Source organism: Pseudophryne corroboree, chromosome 12 (assembly GCF_028390025.1).
Source record: "Pseudophryne corroboree isolate aPseCor3 chromosome 12, aPseCor3.hap2, whole genome shotgun sequence".
NCBI lineage: Eukaryota > Metazoa > Chordata > Amphibia > Anura > Myobatrachidae > Pseudophryne > Pseudophryne corroboree.
Genome location: NC_086455.1, coordinates 150,640,181 through 150,662,347, shown reverse-complemented (window position 1 = coordinate 150,662,347; position 22,167 = coordinate 150,640,181). Strand labels below are relative to the sequence as shown.

The following is a 22,167-nucleotide window of genomic DNA, read 5'->3' as shown; positions in this document are numbered from 1 at the left end:
TATCCGCCTCTACCTGGTTGGTAACAATGTAGTATCCGCCTCTACCTGGTTGGTAACAATGTAGTATCCGCCTCTACCTGGTTAGTAACAATGTAGTATCCGCCTCTACCTGGTTGGTGGTAATGTAGTATCCCCCCTCTACCTGGTTGGTAGACAATGTAGTAACCACCTCTACCAGGTTGGTAACAATGTAGTATCCGCCTCTACCTGGTTGGTAACAATGTAGTATCCGCCTCTACCTGGTTAGTAACAATGTAGTATCCGCCTCTACCTGGTTGGTGGTAATGTAGTATCCCCCCTCTACCTGGTTGGTAGACAATGTAGTAACCACCTCTACCAGTTGGTAACAATGTAGTATCCGTCTCTACCAGGTTGGTAACAATGTAGTATCCGCCTCTACCTGGTTGGTAACAATGTAGTATCCGCCTCTACCTGGTTGGTAACAATGTAGTATCCGCCTCTACCTGGTTAGTAACAATGTAGTATCCGCCTCTACCTGGTTGGTGGTAATGTAGTATCCCCCCTCTACCTGGTTGGTAGACAATGTAGTAACCACCTCTACCAGGTTGGTAACAATGTAGTATCCGCCTCTACCTGGTTGGTAACAATGTAGTATCCGCCTCTACCTGGTTGGTAACAATGTAGTATCCGCCTCTACCTGGTTAGTAACAATGTAGTATCCGCCTCTACCTGGTTGGTGGTAATGTAGTATCCCCCCTCTACCTGGTTGGTAGACAATGTAGTAACCACCTCTACCAGGTTGGTAACAATGTAGTATCCGCCTCTACCTGGTTGGTAACAATGTAGTATCCGCCTCTACCTGGTTAGTAACAATGTAGTATCCGCCTCTACCTGGTTGGTGGTAATGTAGTATCCCCCCTCTACCTGGTTGGTAGACAATGTAGTAACCACCTCTACCAGTTGGTAACAATGTAGTATCCGTCTCTACCAGTTGGTAACAATGTAGTATCCGCCTCTACCTGGTTGGTAACAATGTAGTATCCGCCTCTACCAGGTTGGTAACAATGTAGTATCCGTCTCTACCAGGTTGGTAACAATGTAGTAACCGCCTCTACCAGTTGGTAACAATGTAGTATCCGTCTCTACCAGGTTGGTAACAATGTAGTAACCGCCTCTACCAGTTGGTAACAATGTAGTATCCGTCTCTACCAGGTTGGTAACAATGTAGTAACCGCCTCTACCAGTTGGTAACAATGTAGTATCCGTCTCTACCAGTTGGTAACAATGTAGTATCCGTCTCTACCAGGTTGGTAACAATGTAGTAACCGCCTCTACCAGTTGGTAACAATGTAGTAACCGCCTCTACCAGTTGGTAACAATGTAGTATCCGTCTCTACCAGGTTGGTAACAATGTAGTAACCGCCTCTACCAGGTTGGTAACAGTGTAGTATCCACCTCTACCTGGTTGGTAACACTGTAGTAACCGCCTCTACCAGTTGGTAACAATGTAGTATCCGCCTCTACCAGTTGGTAACAATGTAGTATCCGCCTCTACCAGTTGGTAACAATGTAGTATCCACCTCTACCAGTTGGTAACAATGTAGTATCCATCTCTACCAGGTTGGTAACAATGTAGTAACCGCCTCTACCAGTTGGTAACAATGTAGTATCCGCCTCTACCAGTTGGTAACAATGTAGTATCCGCCTCTACCAGTTGGTAACAATGTAGTAACCGTCTCTACCAGGTTGGTAACAATGTAGTATCCGCCTCTACCTGGTTGGTAACAATGTAGTATCCGCGTCTACCTGGTTGGTAACAATGTAGTATCCGCGTCTACCTGGTTGGTAACAATGTAGTATCCGCCTCTACCTGGTTGGTAACAATGTAGTATCCGCCTCTACCTGGTTGGTAACAATGTAGTATCCGCCTCTACCTGGTTAGTAACAATGTAGTATCCGCCTCTACCTGGTTGGTGGTAATGTAGTATCCCCCCTCTACCTGGTTGGTAGACAATGTAGTAACCACCTCTACCAGTTGGTAACAATGTAGTATCCGTCTCTACCAGGTTGGTAACAATGTAGTAACCGCCTCTACTAGGTTGGTAACGATGTAGTATCCGCCTCTACCTGGTTGGTAACAATGTAGTATCCACCTCTACCTGGTTGGTAACAATGTAGTAACCGTCTCTACCAGGTTGGTAACAATGTAGTAACCGCCTCTACCAGTTGGTAACAATGTAGTATCCGTCTCTACCAGGTTGGTAACAATGTAGTAACCGCCTCTACCAGTTGGCAACAATGTAGTATCCGTCTCTACCAGTTGGTAACAATGTAGTATCCGTCTCTACCAGGTTGGTAACAATGTAGTAACCGCCTCTACCAGTTGGTAACAATGTAGTAACCGCCTCTACCAGTTGGTAACAATGTAGTATCCGTCTCTACCAGTTGGTAACAATGTAGTATCCGTCTCTACCAGGTTGGTAACAATGTAGTAACCGCCTCTACCAGGTTGGTAACAGTGTAGTATCCACCTCTACCTGGTTGGTAACACTGTAGTAACCGCCTCTACCAGTTGGTAACAATGTAGTATCTGTCTCTACCAGTTGGTAACAATGTAGTATCCGCCTCTACCAGTTGGTAACAATGTAGTATCCGCCTCTACCAGTTGGTAACAATGTAGTATCCGTCTCTACCAGGTTGGTAACAATGTAGTAACCGCCTCTACCAGTTGGTAACAATGTAGTATCCGCCTCTACCAGTTGGTAACAATGTAGTATCCGCCTCTACCAGTTGGTAACAATGTAGTATCCGCCTCTACCAGTTGGTAACAATGTAGTAACCGTCTCTACCAGGTTGGTAACAATGTAGTATCCGCGTCTACCTGGTTGGTAACAATGTAGTATCCGCGTCTACCTGGTTGGTAACAATGTAGTATCCGCGTCTACCTGGTTGGTAACAATGTAGTATCCGCCTCTACCTGGTTGGTAACAATGTAGTATCCGCCTCTACCAGTTGGTAACAATGTAGTATCTGCCTCTACCTGGTTGGTAACAATGTAGTATCCGTGTCTACCAGGTTGGTAACAATGCAGTAACTGCCTCTACCTCAGATTGGCAAAAGATAATTACATGCATATAGTTTATTTTATAATGCGTGTAGAAAATGTTTTTTTATTTCCTCTCCAGTATATGTAAATATCATTATTAACTATTGTGAAGGACCCTTAGTGCAGTTTCTATAATTGAAGCTTTTCTTGCTGTGTTACAGGAAGCAGTGCAAGTAATCTGTCTGCCAGAAGTGAAGCGGAAGGCAGGAGTCCGCTGCCGCAGAGAAACACCCTGATTCCCATGTTACTCTCAGCTCCTGAACATCTTCTCATTTCATGTATATTGAGAGGGAACTATGCGCAGGCTCATGAGGTAGGAAAAAGGACAGTTTGTGTAACTCAGGTGCCCATATTTCTTCTGCAGTGTATTCTACGTTGTTGTTTGTTTTAAAAATGCAGGAATAAAGCAGACTGCAGCCAGAGGATAATGGTGGTCATTCCGAGGTGATCGCTCGCTAGCAGTTTTTAGAATCCATGCAAACGCTATGCCGCCTCCCACTGGGAGTGTATTTTAGCTTAGCAGAAGTCCGAACGAAAGGATCGCAGAGCGCCGGCAAAGGTTTTTTTTTTGTGCAGTTTTAGAGTAGCTCAAAACCTACTCGGCGCTTGTGATCACTTCAGACTATTCAGTTCCTGTTTTGACGTCACGAACACTCCCTGCGTTTGCCCAGCCACGCCTGCGTTTTTCCTGGAACGCCTGCGTTTTTCTGAACACTTCCTGAAAACGGTCAATTAACACCCAGAAACGCCCACTTGCTCTCAATCACTCTGCGGCCAGCAGTGCGACTGAAAAGCTTCGCTAGACCTTGTGTGAAACTACATCATTCGTTGCAATAGTACGACGCGTGTGCGCATTGCGCCGCATGCGCAGAAGTGCCGTTTTTTTTGCCTCATCGCTACGCAGCGAACGAATGCAGCTAGCGATCAACTCGGAATGACCACTAATGTCTGGTAAGAGTATGAACAGATGGCCACTCTGTTTCGCACAGAGCATCTGCTGAGGTCTTTTTAGAGAGTGAAACCTTTGGATTACATCTGTATCGTTTTTCATCATTACTTGGGAGTCTGGTGGTCTTTACATATTCCTTTATATACACCCACCTATTGGACTCTGCAAGCATCCAGCAAGCCAGGCTTCCTCTGATGTCAACCGAACAGGATAATCCAAGTAATCGACGTAGAAGAGAGTCCATCACCAAGGAAACTGACAACTGAAATCTGCAAATATATATATAAAAAAAAAGGCTTATACTCTTCTTTCATTTTCTTAACACTTGGCACTATGATCACATAACATGAATATGCTGTTACTAAATATACCGAGGATAAAGAAAGGGGTTTGATTATATTATAGCCAATAAAAAAAGCATAGTTAATAAGCATTAAATCAATTCCCTCATTATACATTGTTGATACAGCAGTCCATTAAGGTTAATAAATAACCGGTTTATATAAATCTTATTAACTATGCTTTTTTTATTGGCTATAATATAATGCTAACATCAAATTCACATCCAGTATTCAGGAATCCAGCATTCATTTTTTGGATGTAAATATTAACAACAAAAAGGATATTATTACCAACAAGGGGAAGTTGGAAACATCGTTGTTCAATAAGCCAACTGACTGCAATAATATTTTACTGGCTTCTAGTTATCACCCAGAACCACTGAAAAAAAGGGCTCCCCTAATCATAGTACCTCCGATCACACCACATTTGTAGTGAAGAGAAGGAGGACACTAAGCAAATGGATGTGATGACACAGAGAGGAATGTATGTCGCAAGTAAGCCGCCGGAGCCTTTACAACTGCATATGAAGACGCAGTCACACACCTCCCAAAGTGGTTGCAACACCCTGTGTTTGACACGCCACACTCAGTTAACTCCCACAAATGCTCACTTCGCGAATAAATCCTCTTTGCGTCCGCCATCACGAATCAATCGCAGTGCATATTCGCAGTGCGACTCTGATGCATGCGCAGTATAAGAAAAAAATTGCTGAACTGCGCAAAACATCTGCATTGCATTCATCAGTCTAACCCAGTTCTATACTCATAACCATTATCAGCTGTATTGGAGGAGTCTTCATTAGATTTCTAGATCTTTGATTTTTTGTTTATTTTTTGGCGGATATAAAAAGGGACTAAGAACCTGATGGTTCTTAGTCCCTTTTTATATCCGCCAAAAAATAAATAAAAAATCAAAGATCTAGAAATCTAATGAAGACTCCTCCAATACAGCTGATGATGGTTATGAGTATAGAACTTGGTTAGACTGATGCTGTTCAACAAGTTCTAAGTCATTGCTCTTTCATTCATGTACCTCCTGTACATTCTAAGCAAAAGTCATTGAATTGTAAAGCCGTTCTGTGTAATTTACTATAGGAACTATATGGCTGTATTGATTTGTGGATGATTATGGATGGACAGGGCACATCCGGTCTGTAGCAATCCTCCCTTTGGTCATAGTTAGTAAGAAAATTGTATTCTTCAAATATGCAAACACCATTTGGGGCAAAATGCTGTAAGACCAAACCGAAGAAATAGGTTTTGTCCTGTAACGAGAATCAAGCACTTAATTCCCTCAGATGATCTGCCAAAAGTCATTCATGCATTTGTATCATCTCGATTAGACTACTGTAATGCCCTCTACCTTGGTCTCCCAGCAAAAGAATTGCACCGCTTACAGCTGCTGCAAAACACAGCTGCCAGGCTGTTACCCAACCAGCCCCATTCTAGCCACATAACACCCATCCTCTACTCCCTTCATTGGCTGCCTGTAAGATGGTGAATCATCTTCAAGATTGGCTTACTGAGTTTCAAAGCACTACATGACTACCTGAAGCAGCTTCTGACCCCATACTGCCCCACTCGATTACTGCGATCAGTAGATGAAGGACTTTTAGCAGTACCTAGAATCTCCCATAATTCATCTGGGGGTGGAGCTTTTAGTCATGCGGCTCCGACTCTATGGAACTCACTTCCCCGCACAGTGCGAGAGGCCCCAACTATAGAATCCTTCAAAAGTAGACTCAAGACTTTTCTGTTTACTCAAGCATTCCCATAATTGTCCCTTTTAGTATCTTCATGCTTCTGTATTTTATGAAAATGTACTTCATTATTTCCTGTACTATATTATGCTATGTATCTGTTAAGCGCCTTGAGTCCTATTGGAGAAAAAGCGCTATATAAATAAAATTATTATTATTGTAGTGTGTTGCCGACATTTATTTGTCTTTGGTAGGTATACATTTATATAACTGATTAGAAACGAAGCATACGGCAGGTTTGATGTATCCAGCATGATCCAGCTTAAAGCTGGGTACACACTTCTAGGATCGCTCGGCTGATCAGGTTTCACGCTCCTGATCAGCTGAGCAGTGTGTATCCAGCCTGACCCCCTGTGAGGCGGCAGCAGTTATGTTATCCTAGGGATTACGTTGCTGATGTCGCTCTTTGGAATCGGGGACTGTATTGTGTTTAAAGTATGTACAGAGATGAGATAATCATAATGAGTATACGTCGAGGCTATGATAAAGGTATTAAGAAGTGTAATGTGATATTGTTGTGAATGCAGAGGGTTTATTTGTTACTGATAAGTGGTGGACCTCTACAAGCATAGATTAAAGTCATTTCCATTTCTGCAGGTGTCCAGGATGTTTAACCTTCAGTCTTCCCCAAGCTACGGGGAATTGATCTTTATGGAGCGATATCAAGAAATCATACGAGAACTCTCAAAAGTGGAAAAAAAAATTGAAAATCAGAATTCGGAGGCTGGCATCAGACAGCTGAGCGGTAGTCGCTCTACATTGCAAGCAATAGGGAATGCGGCAGCAGCAGGTTAGTAATCCCGTGCCGGCAGCACTGTACTGCTGTAGGATACTGACGGCAAATAGTGGATGCATGGTTAAAAAAAATCACAACTGAGCGCTGATAACAAAAAAAAAAAAAAAAAGATAAAAAAAAAAGGAAAATTTGATAAATGTTATTAACGCTAGTACATGTAGGAAAAAAAGGTGTTAGAAAAAGGTGTTAGAAACCTGTGGACGGGTGTTCTTCAGTTTGCCGGCTGTCAGGATCCCGGCGCACAGTATACTGGCACCGGAATCCCAACGGTCGGCATACCGACACTTTTTCTCCCTCTTGGGGGTCCACGACCCCCCTGGAGGGAGAATAGATAGCGTGGCGCACGGAGCGCGCCACCATGCCCGCAAGGGGCTCATTTGCGCTCGCCCAGCTGTCTGTATGCCGGCGGTCGGGATTCCGGCGCCGGTGTGCTGGTCGCCGGGAGCCCAGCCGCCGGCATACCCTACTTCACCCCTGTGGACGAGCCATTAAGGCATACAGTGGGAATACTAACTTTCCCTATCTCTACCTGATGGGTTTTAGCTCCTCCGTCCTCCGTCCTCAGTCCTGTGCCTCCGACTGGTCTCCGGCTGGTAACCTCTGATGCCGCGCGTCCGTCTGTATGCTTGGCGGCGTTTGCTGTTACCGTCACCGCTGTCTGCTTCTCTCTGTTCCCAGCACTCCGTCACAGCGTATGGACCCTGCACCAACGCGTTTCGGACGATCCCGCCCTTTCTCAAGGATACATGGTTAAGCAGCTGCTGTTAGGATGTGGAGACTTAGGGGTATATGCAATTGCGGTCGAATTCCCGAAATTGTCGAATTTCGGGTATTTTTCGCCCAAAAAAAAAATTCGTCAATGCAATTCAGTGCTTTCCGTCAAAAAAACGGACTTTCAAAATTCGACTTTTTGCAAATTCGACTTTTTGCAAATTCGACTTTTCTGCAATGATACAAGTGCTGCAATTCGACAAAAGCATATTCAATTCAAGTTTGGAAATTCGACAGCAGTGCTTTTAGACAGCAAATTCGTCATTTTCAATCCGCCACACTTTGGAGGGTGAAACCAATAAAAAAAATTTAAAACATGTTTTTTTTGTGGTTTTTTTTCGTGGTAATATCAGATCTATTTATATTAGAAGGGATTAGGTACTTGGTTTGTCTTTTTGGGAGGCACAAGTATTATTTATATATTTTTAAAAATAATATATATTTTTTTTATTTTTATAGATGGAATGGTGAAATCCCTGAAAAAAATGGCGTGGGGTCCCCCCTCCAAAGCATAACCAGCCTCGGGCTCTTCGAGCTGGTCCTGGTTCTAAAAATTGACAGGGGAACCCCCGTATTTTTAAAACCACCGGGCTCTGCGCCTGGTGCTGGTGCAAAAAATACGGGGGACAAAAAGAGTAGGGGTCCCCCGTATTTTTTACACCAGCATCGGGCTCCACTAGCTGGACAGATAATGCCACAGCCGGGGGTCACTTTTATACAGTGCCCTGCGGCCGTGGCATTAAATATCCAACTAGTCCACGGATACCTGAAAAGAAAAGATCAATATACTCACCTCAGCCAGGGTCCAGAGATAAATCCACGTACTTGTTAAAACAAACAAACCGGACACCCGACCAAACGGACTGAAAGGGGTCCCATGCTTACACATGGGACCCCTTACCCCGAATGCAGAGAGACCTCTCAGAGTGACAGCTGTCACAGAAAGGTCTCTAAAGCCAATCAGGAAGCGCAACTTCGTTGCGCTCACCTGATTGGCTGTGCGCTGTCTGAACTCAGACAGCGCATCGCACAGCTCCGTCCATTACTTTCAATGGTGGGAACTTAGCGGCTAGCGGTGAGGTCACCCGCCGGTCAGCGGCTGACCGCGGGTAACCCCCGCAGACGGCAAAGTTCTCACCATTGAAAGTAATGGAGAGGCTTTGCGATGCGCTGTCTGACAGCTCAGACAGCGCACAGCCAATCAGGTGAGCGCCACGGAAGTAGCGCTTCCTGATTGGCTGAAGGGACTTCAGTGACAGGAGTCACGTGGTGTCCCGGCATTCGGGGAAAGGGGTCTGATGTGAAAGCATGGGACCCCTTTCAGTCCGGTGGTACGAGTGTTCGTTTTTTTTTTTTAACAAGTACGTGGATGTATCTCTGGACGTGGATGTACCTCTGGACGCTGGAAGGTGAGTATAATTTTTTTCACAGGTACCCTCGGATCGTCGGAGACCGTGGCAGTCGGCGTGTCAATATAGGTAAGTATGTGTGTGTCGGCAGTGTGTAATAAAGTTTTACTGTCACTGTGTCTGTGTACTGTTTTTATTTGGGTATTTTTTTTCCAGTAGAACTACAGGTACCAGCGGGCCTGTTTTTCTCCTGCATGCTGGTACTTGTGGTTCTCCAAGTACCAGCTTGCGGGGGAGGCTTGCTGGGACTTGTAGTACTGCTGGAAAAAACAATATTATTGTCATTTTTCTCAAGGCTATCAGCCTCCCATCCGCAGCCATTGGATGGGGGGGACAGCCTCGGGCTTCACCCCTGGCCCTTGGGTGGCTGGGGGGGGGGGGGACACCTTGATTGAAGGGGTCCCCACTCCCCAAGGGTACCCCGGCCAGGGGTGACTAGTTGGATATTTAATGCCACGGCCGCAGGGCACTGTATAAAAGTGACCCCCGGCTGTGGCATTATTTGTCCAGCTAGTGGAGCCCGATGCTGGTGTAAAAAATACGGGGGACCCCTACTCTTTTTGTCCCCCGTATTTTTTGCACCAGCACCAGGCGCAGAGCCCGGTGCTGGTTTTAAAAATACGGGGGATCCCTGCCCAATTTTCCCCCGCATTTTTAGAACCAGGACCAGCTCGAAGAGCCCGAGGCTGGTTATGCTTTGAAGGGGGGACCCCACGCCATTTTTTTTTACGGGTTTTTCCCGTTTTTTTAAATCGCGGCAAAATCCGGCAAATCGGCCGTTTTTCGCCCGCGGGACTGTCGAATCCGTTTTTCATTGAACATGGTGAATTCCGGCAGCCACCTGCCGGAATTCACCTGTCGAATTGTGTCGAATTAAAAAACGGCGATAATTTGCCGCGATTCGCTGTGAATTGCATATACCCCTTACTATGTAAATAAGACTCTTCTGGTTATAAAACTAGCGACACATCAGGCGCAGCCAGTTTTAGGCAGTCGGTTTGTCGTACTCCAGTGCATTTGTCTCTCATTTTTGAAGTTCCTGTTTCATCAAAGGTGGACACTAGGGGGTAAATGTACTAAGCTTCAAACAATGAAAAGCTGTGATGTTGCCCATAGCAACCAGTCAGAATCTGTCTATCATTTCTCTATTGTATCCTAGAAAATGATAGACAGAATCTGATTGGTTGCTATGGGCAACATCACTTTTCCATTTTAGAAGGTTTAGCAAATACACCACTAGATGTGCCAAGTGGTTCTTATCTGCCATCAAATTCTCTGTATCTATGTTTCTGTGACACAAACTGACACGGCAGTTAACCAAAACACACAGGATGCGGGACGTGCTCAACTTTCTTGGCTTTCACATTACTTATCTCCCTTCATCTCCTTCTTTTCTGAAAACTTCTTCTGTCTCTCCTCTTGTGGCACATAATTCTTTCCATGTCCTCTAACTGCTGGGGTCATCGAGATTTTTTTTCTCGACCCTTTGCTTTTCTGTCTGTATGGGGTCTATTCATGAAGCAGGGAAACTAGTGGAGCGGTGAGCCAGTGAAGAAGTTGCCCATAGCAACCAATCAGCTGCTCTGTATAATTGTATAGTATGCAAATTATAAATATTACTTCAGTGCTGATTGGGCAGCTTCTCCAGTGTCTCATTTTTCCACACTTTTCACTGCTTCATGAATAGACCCCTATATTTGTTCTCTTGGTGATCTAAAAAGCTTCTGTAGCCTCCAATTCCAGCTCTGTGCAGACAATGCCCAAATCTACCTGGTCTCCTTTAAAACCTCCTTCCTTTTTTCTTCTTCTTCTTTTTTTTTAAGCCCATGTGTCCAACTGCATCTCCACACCAGGGCCGTTTCTAGACAATTTGGCTCCCACTGGGAGCACCCAAAAAAAGTTTTGCGCCTCTTCCATATACATGTAAAAAATTAACATTTGTGCATGCCCCAAAGGGGGTTGTTGCCTCACTGTAATGGGTGTGGCCTTGCATAAAAAGGCAACTTTTCACCGAGTCTCCCTTACATCATATTATGTCCCACACAGTAAAGCCCCTTTCACCATATTAAGCTACCACAGTAATGCCCCTGAATCATATTATTCCCCACACAGTGATGCCCTTTTCACCATATTAAGCCACCATGGTTATGCCCATGTTACCATATTATGCCCCTGACACCACATTTTGCCCCTACTGTAGTACAGTATGCCATAGTACCTGCTCGTTGTCAAGGGGTTGTGCTCATTGTCAGAAAGTCCTCTGGGCCCCTGCCACTGCCAGTCTCTGCAGTCCTGATGGGGACTGCTGTTCGTGCCTACCCCCAATTAAAAATATTTAAAATAACCTTCTCAAAATGGCCACCGCCTCCTCTTGCATTCTTAATAACTATCTTCTATTTGGCGGCAGCCATTTTTGGAGGGACATTTTCAGTAGTATTCCAGACGGAAAACTCTTACATGCAGTTGTCGTGGCGCCTTGTGCGATTGCACGGTGTCCCCGTCCCTAGAAACGGCACTGCTCCACACGGATGTCTCAAAACTTTTTACCAAATAAAATTCCCTTTTCTAGTGTCACTACCACTTCTCCAGCATCCGTCACGGTCTATATATCTCCTCAGTTTGCGGACTTGGTGCCGTCTTTGATTCTGTCCTCCGTTTCTGCAGTGGGGTACATTGTGTTCCACAGGGAAAACATCTGGGTGTAGAGATGGATCTTGATCCAGAGGTGCCAACAGGCTAAAACTTTAGACTGTCCCGAAATGTATTGTGGGGACTCATCTATATAACCCCGCCTCCAGGCACTGTGAGCTCAGTTTTAGAGTTGGTGCCTGCATAAGCAGGTCACTTAACGGAGGGGGGGGGATGGGGGGGTAGCCCTGAAAAAGCTATTTAGAAGACTTCAAGGGCTGCAGCATTTCATATGTCAGTGTGACATACTGTGCTGTGGCTCCAAAACCTCTCCAGCAGCGTCGCATACTCCCGCTAGCTCTGTTCCCGGGTACTTGCGGCAGAGACGCTCTGGTTCCTAGGCACACCACCGCAGACGCTCTCCTGGATCGCGTGGCTGCTTCTCATGGAGTAGGTAAGAGGGTTCCCCAGGCGGGACCCGCCATTAAATCGCGTTCCGGTCGCGGTCTCAGGAGACGTACCGCGACACTGGTGTGGACACTGTGGCCGTACAGGGACCCCACTATATCCACCAGGGCAGGAGAGCACAGGTCGGATAATACATTATCCATTTTCAATAAGGCTCCATAATACCAGGTGGTGAGGACCAGCATTGGGGATAAGGCACTTGACCTGTAGCCCCTTCACCAGCTCCGGGCGCCATCTACTGCTGGTGTTCCCGCCCTGGAGCTGCCTCACACTCTCCCTCACTCCCTGACTGAGACGCTGGGTGCCATCTTCTAACAGTAGCTGCGACTGGTCTCCGGGACTGCAGGGCGAGGTCTCCTATAAATCCGCCTGATTTATCAGCACTGTGATTCTACAGACACTTAAGTATTCTACGTGTCATTTTAAGACAGCGATCGTTAAGAACAAGTGTACCTCTACCAGAATATATTGTACGAGTATTCTGATATATACATCCGGTCTCAGACCGCGCATTGTTTATGTTTATATTTATATATATATATATATATATATATATATATATAAACACATATATATATATATATATATATATATATATATATATATATATATATATAAACAAAGTCCAGTGCAGTTTTATTGTCTGACTAAAATAAAATAATTATCTGCATTGTGACTGTGTGTGCCTGTATCTGCTGTGTGATTTTCACTTTCAGTGTATCCCAGCTGTATCTAGCACTGTATTCTGTACCCTAGGACTAGGTGCGTTAGGGTCTCATATATAGTGCTGCACAGTATTTACCGTTTAGTGTATTCTACTGTGTACTCAGTCACATAATACCGGATTTCTTCGCTGGTGTTGTGTTCTGTTTGCCAGTCACATAGTACTGGATTTAAACGCTGGTGTTGTGTACTGTGTGCGCTGTCACATACTAGGAAATTTGTTCGCAGGTATTGTACTCTGGGTGTATCGTACTCATATGCTCTGCGGTTACATTCACTGAAATGTCTAACACAAAGGGCGGGAAATCTGTGGACGCTCTTGTATCATGCAACCCATGCGCCAGGGATTTACCTGAGGCGGAATCTTTGAATGATGGTCTGTGTAATATGTGCCCTACGTCTCCCAGTCAGCCTGCTGCTCCTGTAACCAATCAGGAGCCACCTTGGGCGGCATTCTCCAATATGCTTAATACGCTTGTGACACGCCTTACGCCCCACTATGTGACCTCCTGTGCCATTGCAGCCACATATTGTCCCTATGGTTAATCCGCCCTGGGCGGATACTCTGTCTACCCAGATACAAAAATTGAATCAATCTTTGCTTAGACAAAAACCTACCCCACGTCCCTCTGCGGTCAAAGGGTCATCTAAGCGGGCCGCCGCCTCCTTACAATCCACTAATATCTCAGATGATACTTCTGATGAGAATGGGGAGTATACTGATCCGTCAGACACTGATGCAGTCCATTCTGAGGAGGAAACTACGAAGCAAGATGATGTCCCTGACCTGGTGGAGGCTATTAAGCTGATTCTACAAATTGATGATGTAGATCCCACTACTGCGTCTAATATGCCTGATAAATTTAAACATCAGAAGGTAACTAAAGTAGTCTTACCACATTCTGACCATTTGGTAGACATACGTGAGGAACCCTGGTCTTCTCCAGGAAAGAAATTCTCCCTGTCTAAAAAGATGCTACCTCGTTATCCTCTCTCAACTGAGTTGTGTTACAACTGGGGAAAATCCACCGCCGGTGCATTCCCATGTCACCCGTCTTGTGGTGTCATCTACTCTGCTTGTCACCACAGTCACTTCATTGAAGGAACCGACAGATAGACGTGTCGAAGGATGCCTGATGTCTATTTACTCCCTTACAGGTGCTGTACATAGACCCACTATAGCAGCCTCCTGGGCCGCAAAAGGAATTGAAGCATGGGTTCAGGCATTAGAGGAAGAGCTGCCTCAGGATATATCTGACACCGCCAGACCATATCTGTCTCATGTTGCCACCGCCTCCCCTTACATTTAGGAGGCGTCCTCTGAGGCAGGTGTAATGGTGGCCAAGGTGTCGACTACGTCCATCCTGGCTCTCCGAATTCTGTGGTTGAGGTCATAGAAGGTGGCCATGGACTCCAAAAAGATCTTGTTTGGGAAGGATCTGAATAAGATTGTGACTGACTTAGCGGCTGTTAAGACTGCGTTTCTCCCAAATACTAATCCTTCTACATAGAAAGCAAAGAGTACCACTTTTCATTCCTTTCGACCTCAAGGGAAAGCAAAAGGTCGGGCGTACCCCAAGACAAGCTCGTGCTCCCCAAACCACTCTAAGCTCAAAGCAAAACAATCCTGGGCTGCCCGTCAGCCTGCTTCCAAACAAGACAAGCCTGCTGCATGACTGGGTGTGCTATCACCTGGGGGATCCCAGGGTGGGAGGCCAACTTCTGCAATTCACCCAGGTCTGGTTAAAGACCATTTCAGACACGTGGGTGCGATAAGTCGTCTCTCACGGGTACGCAGTCTTTCAAGAGACATGCCCCTCGCCAGTTCGGGTGGCTCGTCAACTGGGAGAAGTCCTCTCTGGTCCCTGTTCGGAGCATGGGGTACCTGGGGGCACTGCTGGACACACACAGCCAAAGACTGTTTCTGTCTCCAGAGAAAGTCCTGAAACTTCAGGACATGATACACAATGCTTCCTCTCTCGCCCAAGAGTGTCGATACACTCGGCGATGCAAGTTTTAGGCCTCATGGTGTTGGTGTTCGACATGATAGAGTACTCTCAGTGAGGTTAATCCTTTCCAAGTGGGATGGCCTGCCTCATCAGATCAGGTCTCAAAGGTCTCCTTGACTCCGGAGGTTCGTTTGTCACAGAGCTGGTGGCTACAGGACCAACAGTGGAACAGAGGCCGTCCCTTCTGGGCCATCCACCATACTGCATCCCGCTGGCTTCGTTCTGTGTGAGGAGTGTAGAGCGCAGCGCCTCTCCTGCCCCTCAATTCTCTTTCATGCCCGGTCTCGCTCTCCATCGGCGTCGTCAATCTTAATAAGGCACCGGTTTGCTAGCCACTCATTGCTCGCGTTCCAGCAGCCGCTGCTCCTGATTGGCTACCGGTCCGCAAGCTCTGGCTAACGAACCGATGCCTTATTTCAAATTGACCCCGCCGCCGCTGGAGAGTGACACTGGGCATCAAAGAGAATTGAGGGACAGGAGAGACGCTGCACTCTCCTTCCCTCACATAGACGAAACAGAGCCAGCGGTAAGGGGTGGGGGGTGCAATGAGCGCACAGTAGGGCATTGTATATCTGGCACTGTGGGGGCATTGTATATCTGGCACTGTGGGGGCATTGTATATCTGGCACTGTGGGGGCAATGTGTATCTGGCACTGTGTGGGCAATGTGTATCTGGCACTAGGGGGGCATTGTATATCTGGCACAGGGGGGCGTTGTGTATCTGGCACTGTGGGGGCGTTGTGTATCTGGCACTGTGGAAGCATTTGTGTATCTTACACAGTGGGGGCATTTGTGTATCTGGCCCTATTGGGGGCATTTGTGTATCTGGCCCCCCCATATGTGTACCACACCCCCATTTTCATTGGTCACGCCCCATGTGTCATTTGACAACTCCCATTTTTTTGGCGTGCCTTCGTCGCACGCACACAGTACCTGTAAGACATTTTTTCTACTTGCACCACTGCTGACTACAGACGCCAGTCTGAGGGGTTGGGATGCGGTGCTGGAGCAACACTCTCTCCAGGGTCGGTGGACCAGGGAGGAATCTCTCCTCCCAATAAACATTCTGGAATTGCGGGCAGTGTTCAATGCTTTGACTCTTGCACTGCCTCTGATACAGAACAGACCTGTTCAAGTACAATCAGACAACGCCACCACGGTGGCTTACATGAATCAAGATGGCACTCGAAGCCGCATGGCAATGATGAAAGTATCAAAATTCCTTTATTGGGCGGAACGCCATCTGCCAGCAATTTCGGCAGTGTTCATTCTGGTGATCCTCAACTGGGAAGCGGACTTCCTCAGTCGTCAGGACGTACACGCCAGAGAGTGAAGTCTTCATCCGGAAGTCTTTCAACTCCTAGTGGACAAGTGGGGCCTACCAGATGTAGACCTGATTGCGTCTTGACACAATCACATAGTTCCGGTCTTTGGATCAAGGACAAGGGATCCTCAAGCAGCGTTCGTGGATGCACTGGCAATTCCATGGAACTTTCGGCTGCCCTACGTGTTTCCTCCAGTGTCACTCCTGCCCAGGGTACTTCGGAAGTTCAAGCAAGAAGGAGGAATACTAGTTCTAGTCGCTCCAGGGTGGCCCAGACGGCATTGGCTCTTAGACCTGCAGGGTCTATCGATAGTGTCCTCTTCTACTTCCTCAACGCCCAGACCTCCTCGTTCAGGGCCCTTGTGTCTACTCGGACCTGGCCATACTGGCTTTGACGGCGTGGCTCTTGAAGCTTCACCCCTGAGGTCCAAAGGATTCTCAGAGGCAGTTATCCACACTATGCTAATGGCCCACAAACCAGCTTCTGCACAGATTTATTATAGGGTCTGGAATTCTTACTTCACCTGGTGTACTGCTAAGAATTACGATGCTTACAAGTTTAGTACTTCCAGACTTCTATTTTTTTGCAACAAGACCTGGATTTCGGACTTCGCTTGGCCTCCCTCAAGGTTCAAATATCTGCCTTGCCGGTGTGGTTTCAGAGGAAAATTACGTCTATTCCTGTCGTTCATACATTCACTCAGGGCGTACTGCGGATTCCGCCTTCCTATGTCCCTCCTGTGGCTCCATAGGATCTGTCGTCCTGAATGCCCTACAAGAGTCTACATTTGAACCTCTTGAGTCATTGGACCTTAAATGGCTCACAGCCAAGGTCCTGTTTCTGCTGGCTTTTGCCTCAGTTAATAGGGTGTTTCTCCCCTCCGGGGCCCCGCCGGCTAGGCGTTCCTACCCGGGGCCGTCGGTTCAGTTCTTTTGGTCTAACAGATTTCGATCTAGGGCCAGAGGTGCCTCCAATGCGACTAGAGGTGCCACAGGTAAGACAGGAAAACCTACAAACACCGGTTCTCAGGAACAGAACTCCAGTTCTACTTCCACTAAGTCCTCAGCATGACGGTGCCCACCCACACCTAAGGGGATCTCGAGGTGGGAGCTCGATTGCGTCACTTCAGCTGCGTCTGGGTGAATTCCTGCCAGGATACCTGGGTCAAGGACATCATTTCTCAGGGCTACAAGCCGGAGTTCAACGGTGCTCTTCCACAACGATTTTTCAAATCCAGCTTACCAGCTTTGGAGGATACGCAAGTTACGTTGCAACAGGCCATCCAAAAGTTGGTCCAGTCCCACATCATTGTTCCAGTACCAATAAAACAATGAGGAATGGGTTATTACTCCAACCTGATTGTGGTACCGAAGCCGGATGGCTCGGTAAGGCCCATTTTGAATCTACAGTCCTTTAACCCTTACCTACAGGTTTTCAAGTTCAAAATGGAATCCTTGCGAGCGGTGATTGCGGGCCTGGAAGAACAGGAATTCATGGTTTCCTTGGATATCAAGGACGCCTATCTCCATATTTCGATTTGGCCACCTCATCAAGCTTATGTGAGGTTTGCCCTACTGGACGATCACTACCAGTTCCAGGCGCTACACTTCGGCCTGTCCACAGCTCTGAGGGTGTTCCCGGTCCAGGAGGTCAATGTTGTCCCTTACCTAGACGATCTCCTGATAAAAGCAAGATCCAGGGAGCTTTTATTGCTTTACAGTATATCGACCGCACTATCCAACTTCTGTCACACCATGGGTGGATTCTCAATTTATAGAAGTACCACCTGTAGCCAACTCAGCGGCTCCTGTGGATGTTACTGGATACTGTGGCCCAGAAGGTGTTCCTCCCAGTGCACAAGGCGAGAACACTTCAGGAGATGGTCCGCATGGTGCCCCGACCTGCTCGAATATCAATCCATCTTTGGATAAGATTGTTGGGGAAGATGGTTGCCTCATACGAGGCGATCCAATATGGGAGGTTCCATGCCAGAACATTTCAATTGGATCTCCTGAGCAAGTGGTCCGGATCACATCTTCAGATGCACCAGATCATACGGCTGTCACCGAAGGCCAGGATTTCCCTCCTGTGGTGGCTGCAGTCTTCCAGTCTCCTGGAATGCCAGAGTTTTGGGGATTCAGGATTGGATCCTCCTCATGACGGATGCGAGTCTGAGAGGATGGGGAGCTGTCACCCAAGGGGCTCGGTTCCAGGGCAAGTGGTCAGCCCACAAAGCCCTCTTTCCGATCAACATTCTGGAACTTCGGGCGATCTACAATGCTCTGCTTCAGGCCTCTCCTCAAGGATCACGCGTCCAGGTACATTCTGACAACGCCACAGCAGTGGCGTACTTCAATCGGCAAGGAGGTACAAAAAGCAGGGCCTGCGTGCGAGAGGTGTCAACAATTCTCCTCTGGGCAGAAAGAAATGCAAGAGCAATGTCAGCAATCTTCATTCCGGGAGTGGGCAACTGGGATTTGGACTTCCTGGGTCATCACGATCTCCACCTGGGAGAGTGGGGGCTCCACCATCAGGTGTTTCAGCAGATCATTGACCGGTGTGGCTGCCCACAGATAGACATGATGGCTTCTCGACTCAACAAGAAGCTTATTTGGTTTCGCTCCCGAACCAGGGACCCTCAGGCGAGGGCAGTGGATGCACTGACGTCGCCTTGGCCTCACTGGCTGTTCTACCTGTTTCCTCCAATTCCGTTGCTCCCAAGGGTGCTAAAGCGAATCAGAAATCAAGGAGTCCAGGCAATTCTGATTGCCCCGGATTGGCCTCGGAGGACGTGGTATGCGGCTCTTCCTAACTTGTCCATCAAAGACCCTTGGCCTCTACCACTAAGAAGAGATCTTCTTCAACAAGGACCGTTCGTCAACCCTGACTTACGGCGACTTCGTTTGACGGCATGGAGGTTGAGCGGAACATCCTAGCTCACAAGGGCCTTTCCAGAAAGGTCATTGCTACCATGGTTCAGGCCAGGAAACCTGTGATGTCAAAACACTATCATCATATCTAGAGAAGATATGTCTCTTGGTGCGAGGACCGCACGTACCCGCCTCCGGAGTTCAACTTGGGACGTTTCCTACAGGCTGGTGTGGACAAGGGCTTACGTCTGGGTTCCATTAAGGTCCAGATTTCAGTTCTCTCCATTTTCCAGAAGAAATTGGCAGTGTTGCTAGAAGTTTAGACCTTTTTGCAAGGGGTACTTCACATACAACCTCCTTTCCTGCCACCCACGGCACCCTGTTGTGTTTGGAGTTTCTGTAGTCCTCCTGGTTTGAACCACTGCTGACGGTAGAAGACAAGTACCTCACGTGGAAGACGGTAATGTCACTGGCCCTGGCTTCTGCTAGGCGTGTTCTCCGAATTGGGGGCCTTATCGTGTAAAAGTCCCTACTTGGTCTTTTACGAGGACAGAGCGGAGCTCAGGACTAGGCAGCAGTTCCTGACAAAGGTTGTCTCTGCGTTCCACTTGAATCAGCCTATTGTGGTTCTATCAGGTTCTGGCACCTGTGCTATTCCGGAGGCATTTGATGCTGTGCAAGCCTTGAAGGTCTATGTCAAGAGAATGGCTCGGATCAGAAAGACAGATTCTTTGTTCGTGCTATATGATGCGCAGAAAAAAGGTTTCCCTGCTTCAAAGCAGTCCATTGCTCGTTGGCTTATGCTTACTATCCAACAGGCCTATGTCTCGGCAACCTTATTTGTTCCACAGTCTCTGAAGGCCCACTCTGCAAGATCGGTGGAGTCTTCCTGGACGGCTACCTGTGGAGTCTCGGCATTGCAACTATACCGAGCTGCTACCTGGTTGGGAAGAACACCTTTGTGAAGTTCTATAGGTTTGATACTCTGGCCAAAGAGGATACCCAGTTTGGGCAGGCGGTGCGGCAGAAGTCTCCACACATTCCCGCCAGTTCTGGAAGCATCGTACGAAGTCTCCCCCAATATCCCTTATGAATGTTGGAGAAAATAGGATTTTAATTACCTACCGGTAAATCCTTTTCTCATAGTCCATAAGGGATATTGGGCGCCCGCCTCAGTGTGGTGACTTTTCTGCAGGTTGTCTTTTCTATGGTTACCTGTTGCTTTGGTTACCAGCCGTTGCTGGTTGTTTTATGTTAATGGTGTGCTGGTGTATAAATCTCACCACTCGTTGTTGCGTTCCTTCTCTCATGTCTGTCCTTTCTTCTTTGGGCACTTTTTTACCTATAACTGCCTGGGGTGGGGGTGGGGGGAGGGGGGCATAGAGGGGAGGAGCCAGCACACCCAGTGAAGAAATTTTAAAGTGCACCGGCTCCTTTGGACCCCGTCTATACCCCATCGTACTAAGTCTCCCCAATATCCCTTATGGACTACTAGAAAAGGATTTGCTGGTAGGTAATTAAAATCCTATTATTATGTTGTCCTGATATCCTTTTGTCTTGTGCACATGCTTGTGTGGTTCCGTTGGAAAATACAGCCTTCTGTTTACAATATTTTACAGTGAACAGAAAATAAAATGTACATACTGTATATCTGCTGTATAGCTTAGAGTAATTCACCTATAGTAATAGCATGCATTCTGTCGCTCCAGTTATCATTCAGAAATTCACTTTGGTTAGTCTGCCGTTTGGTTATTTTGCTTATTGACTTTTTTTTCTTTTTCTTCTTGTGGTCCAGGAATGGTGTTCTATTCTATATCTGATGTGACAGACAGGCTGGTAGCTCCTGCTGAATGCCCGATACCTGCATTACAAGAGGATTTTTGGTTGAAAAGTGCTCGCTTGGAAAAGACTGACCCATGGCGACACATGGTAGAGGAGATGAGTCCGTCGGCTATGGCGGCCTTTGATTTGGCATGCACGCAAGCACGCCTCTGGAAAACATGCAAGCAACTGCTAGAGACTGCAGAGAGGCGCCTGCACAACTGCTTGGAAGCAAAAAGTAAAGTAGCAGTAACAACATTTAAATATTTAAATAAAGACTTTACTATTCCAAATTGTAAGTGTGTGTACACACACACACACACACACACACACACACACTCTCACTCTCTCTCTCTCTCTCTCTCTCTCTCTCTCTCTTCTCTGGTTCAGAGACTGTCCCTGGTCCACAACTATTTTCTTAACCTTTTGAGAACTAGAAATAGTATTGCAACCAGAGGAAATTGTTGGTTTTATGGGATTTTTAGCTGATTTACCATAATGTGAACAAGGAAGCCTGTGAATCCGCATCTCCTCACTTGTCGTTCAGTCGGAATGCCATCATGTCAATGTCTGGTAGACCCTGTCTCTCTGTCTGCTTTAAAATGTCAGGTGTGAGGGGCCACTCTCTGGAATATGCTATGTGCCCGCTAAGGTAGTTGCCCTCACAGTTTTCCAAGCCCTGGAATGAACACTGCATATTAGTGGAATGCTTCCCAGTGGATGATCTTGCTCATTTCCTACAATGATGGAGAACTCTTTGTGCCTCACTGATACTATGGGGTATATTCAATTGAAGTTGAAAACTGCCGTCTGTCGAAAAGATGTCTGACTGAGATGCGGACCCAGAGCAGGAGAGGGGGAGGAGACGGGGGGACAGCCGGCGGGCATACAGAGAGATCAGCGCTACAGTAGCGCTGCAGCTAGATGTCACTCAGCCGCCCGACCTCACGGCAGCTTCTACCCCCAGCATTACACTCTCCTCATACATTATTACTGTACAGTCCCCTCCCCCCTGTATAATAATACCACATATCGGTGTATACCGGGAGCTGCATTATACCCTCCTCATACATCACTGTAGTCTCCTCTTCCCTGTATAATAATACTACCTATTAGTATGTGCTGAGAGCTGTATAAAACCTTCCTCATACATTACTGTACAGTCCCCTCCCCCCTGTATAATAATACCACATATCGGTGTATACCGGGAGCTGCATTATACCCTCCTCA

General features: G+C 47.0%; 1 protein-coding gene across 1 annotated transcript in view; it reads left to right on the top strand.

The window, feature by feature from the left end:
* The window catches only part of ZFYVE26 (zinc finger FYVE-type containing 26), a 138,050-nt gene that overhangs the window by 41,819 nt on the left and 74,064 nt on the right, over window positions 1–22,167 (top strand). The window contains exons 13-15 of the mRNA XM_063948177.1: window positions 3,229–3,380; window positions 6,715–6,907; window positions 20,912–21,175. Coding sequence (XP_063804247.1) covers window positions 3,229–3,380; window positions 6,715–6,907; window positions 20,912–21,175 — 609 coding nt within the window. The remainder of the gene's footprint in view (window positions 1–3,228; window positions 3,381–6,714; window positions 6,908–20,911; window positions 21,176–22,167) is intronic.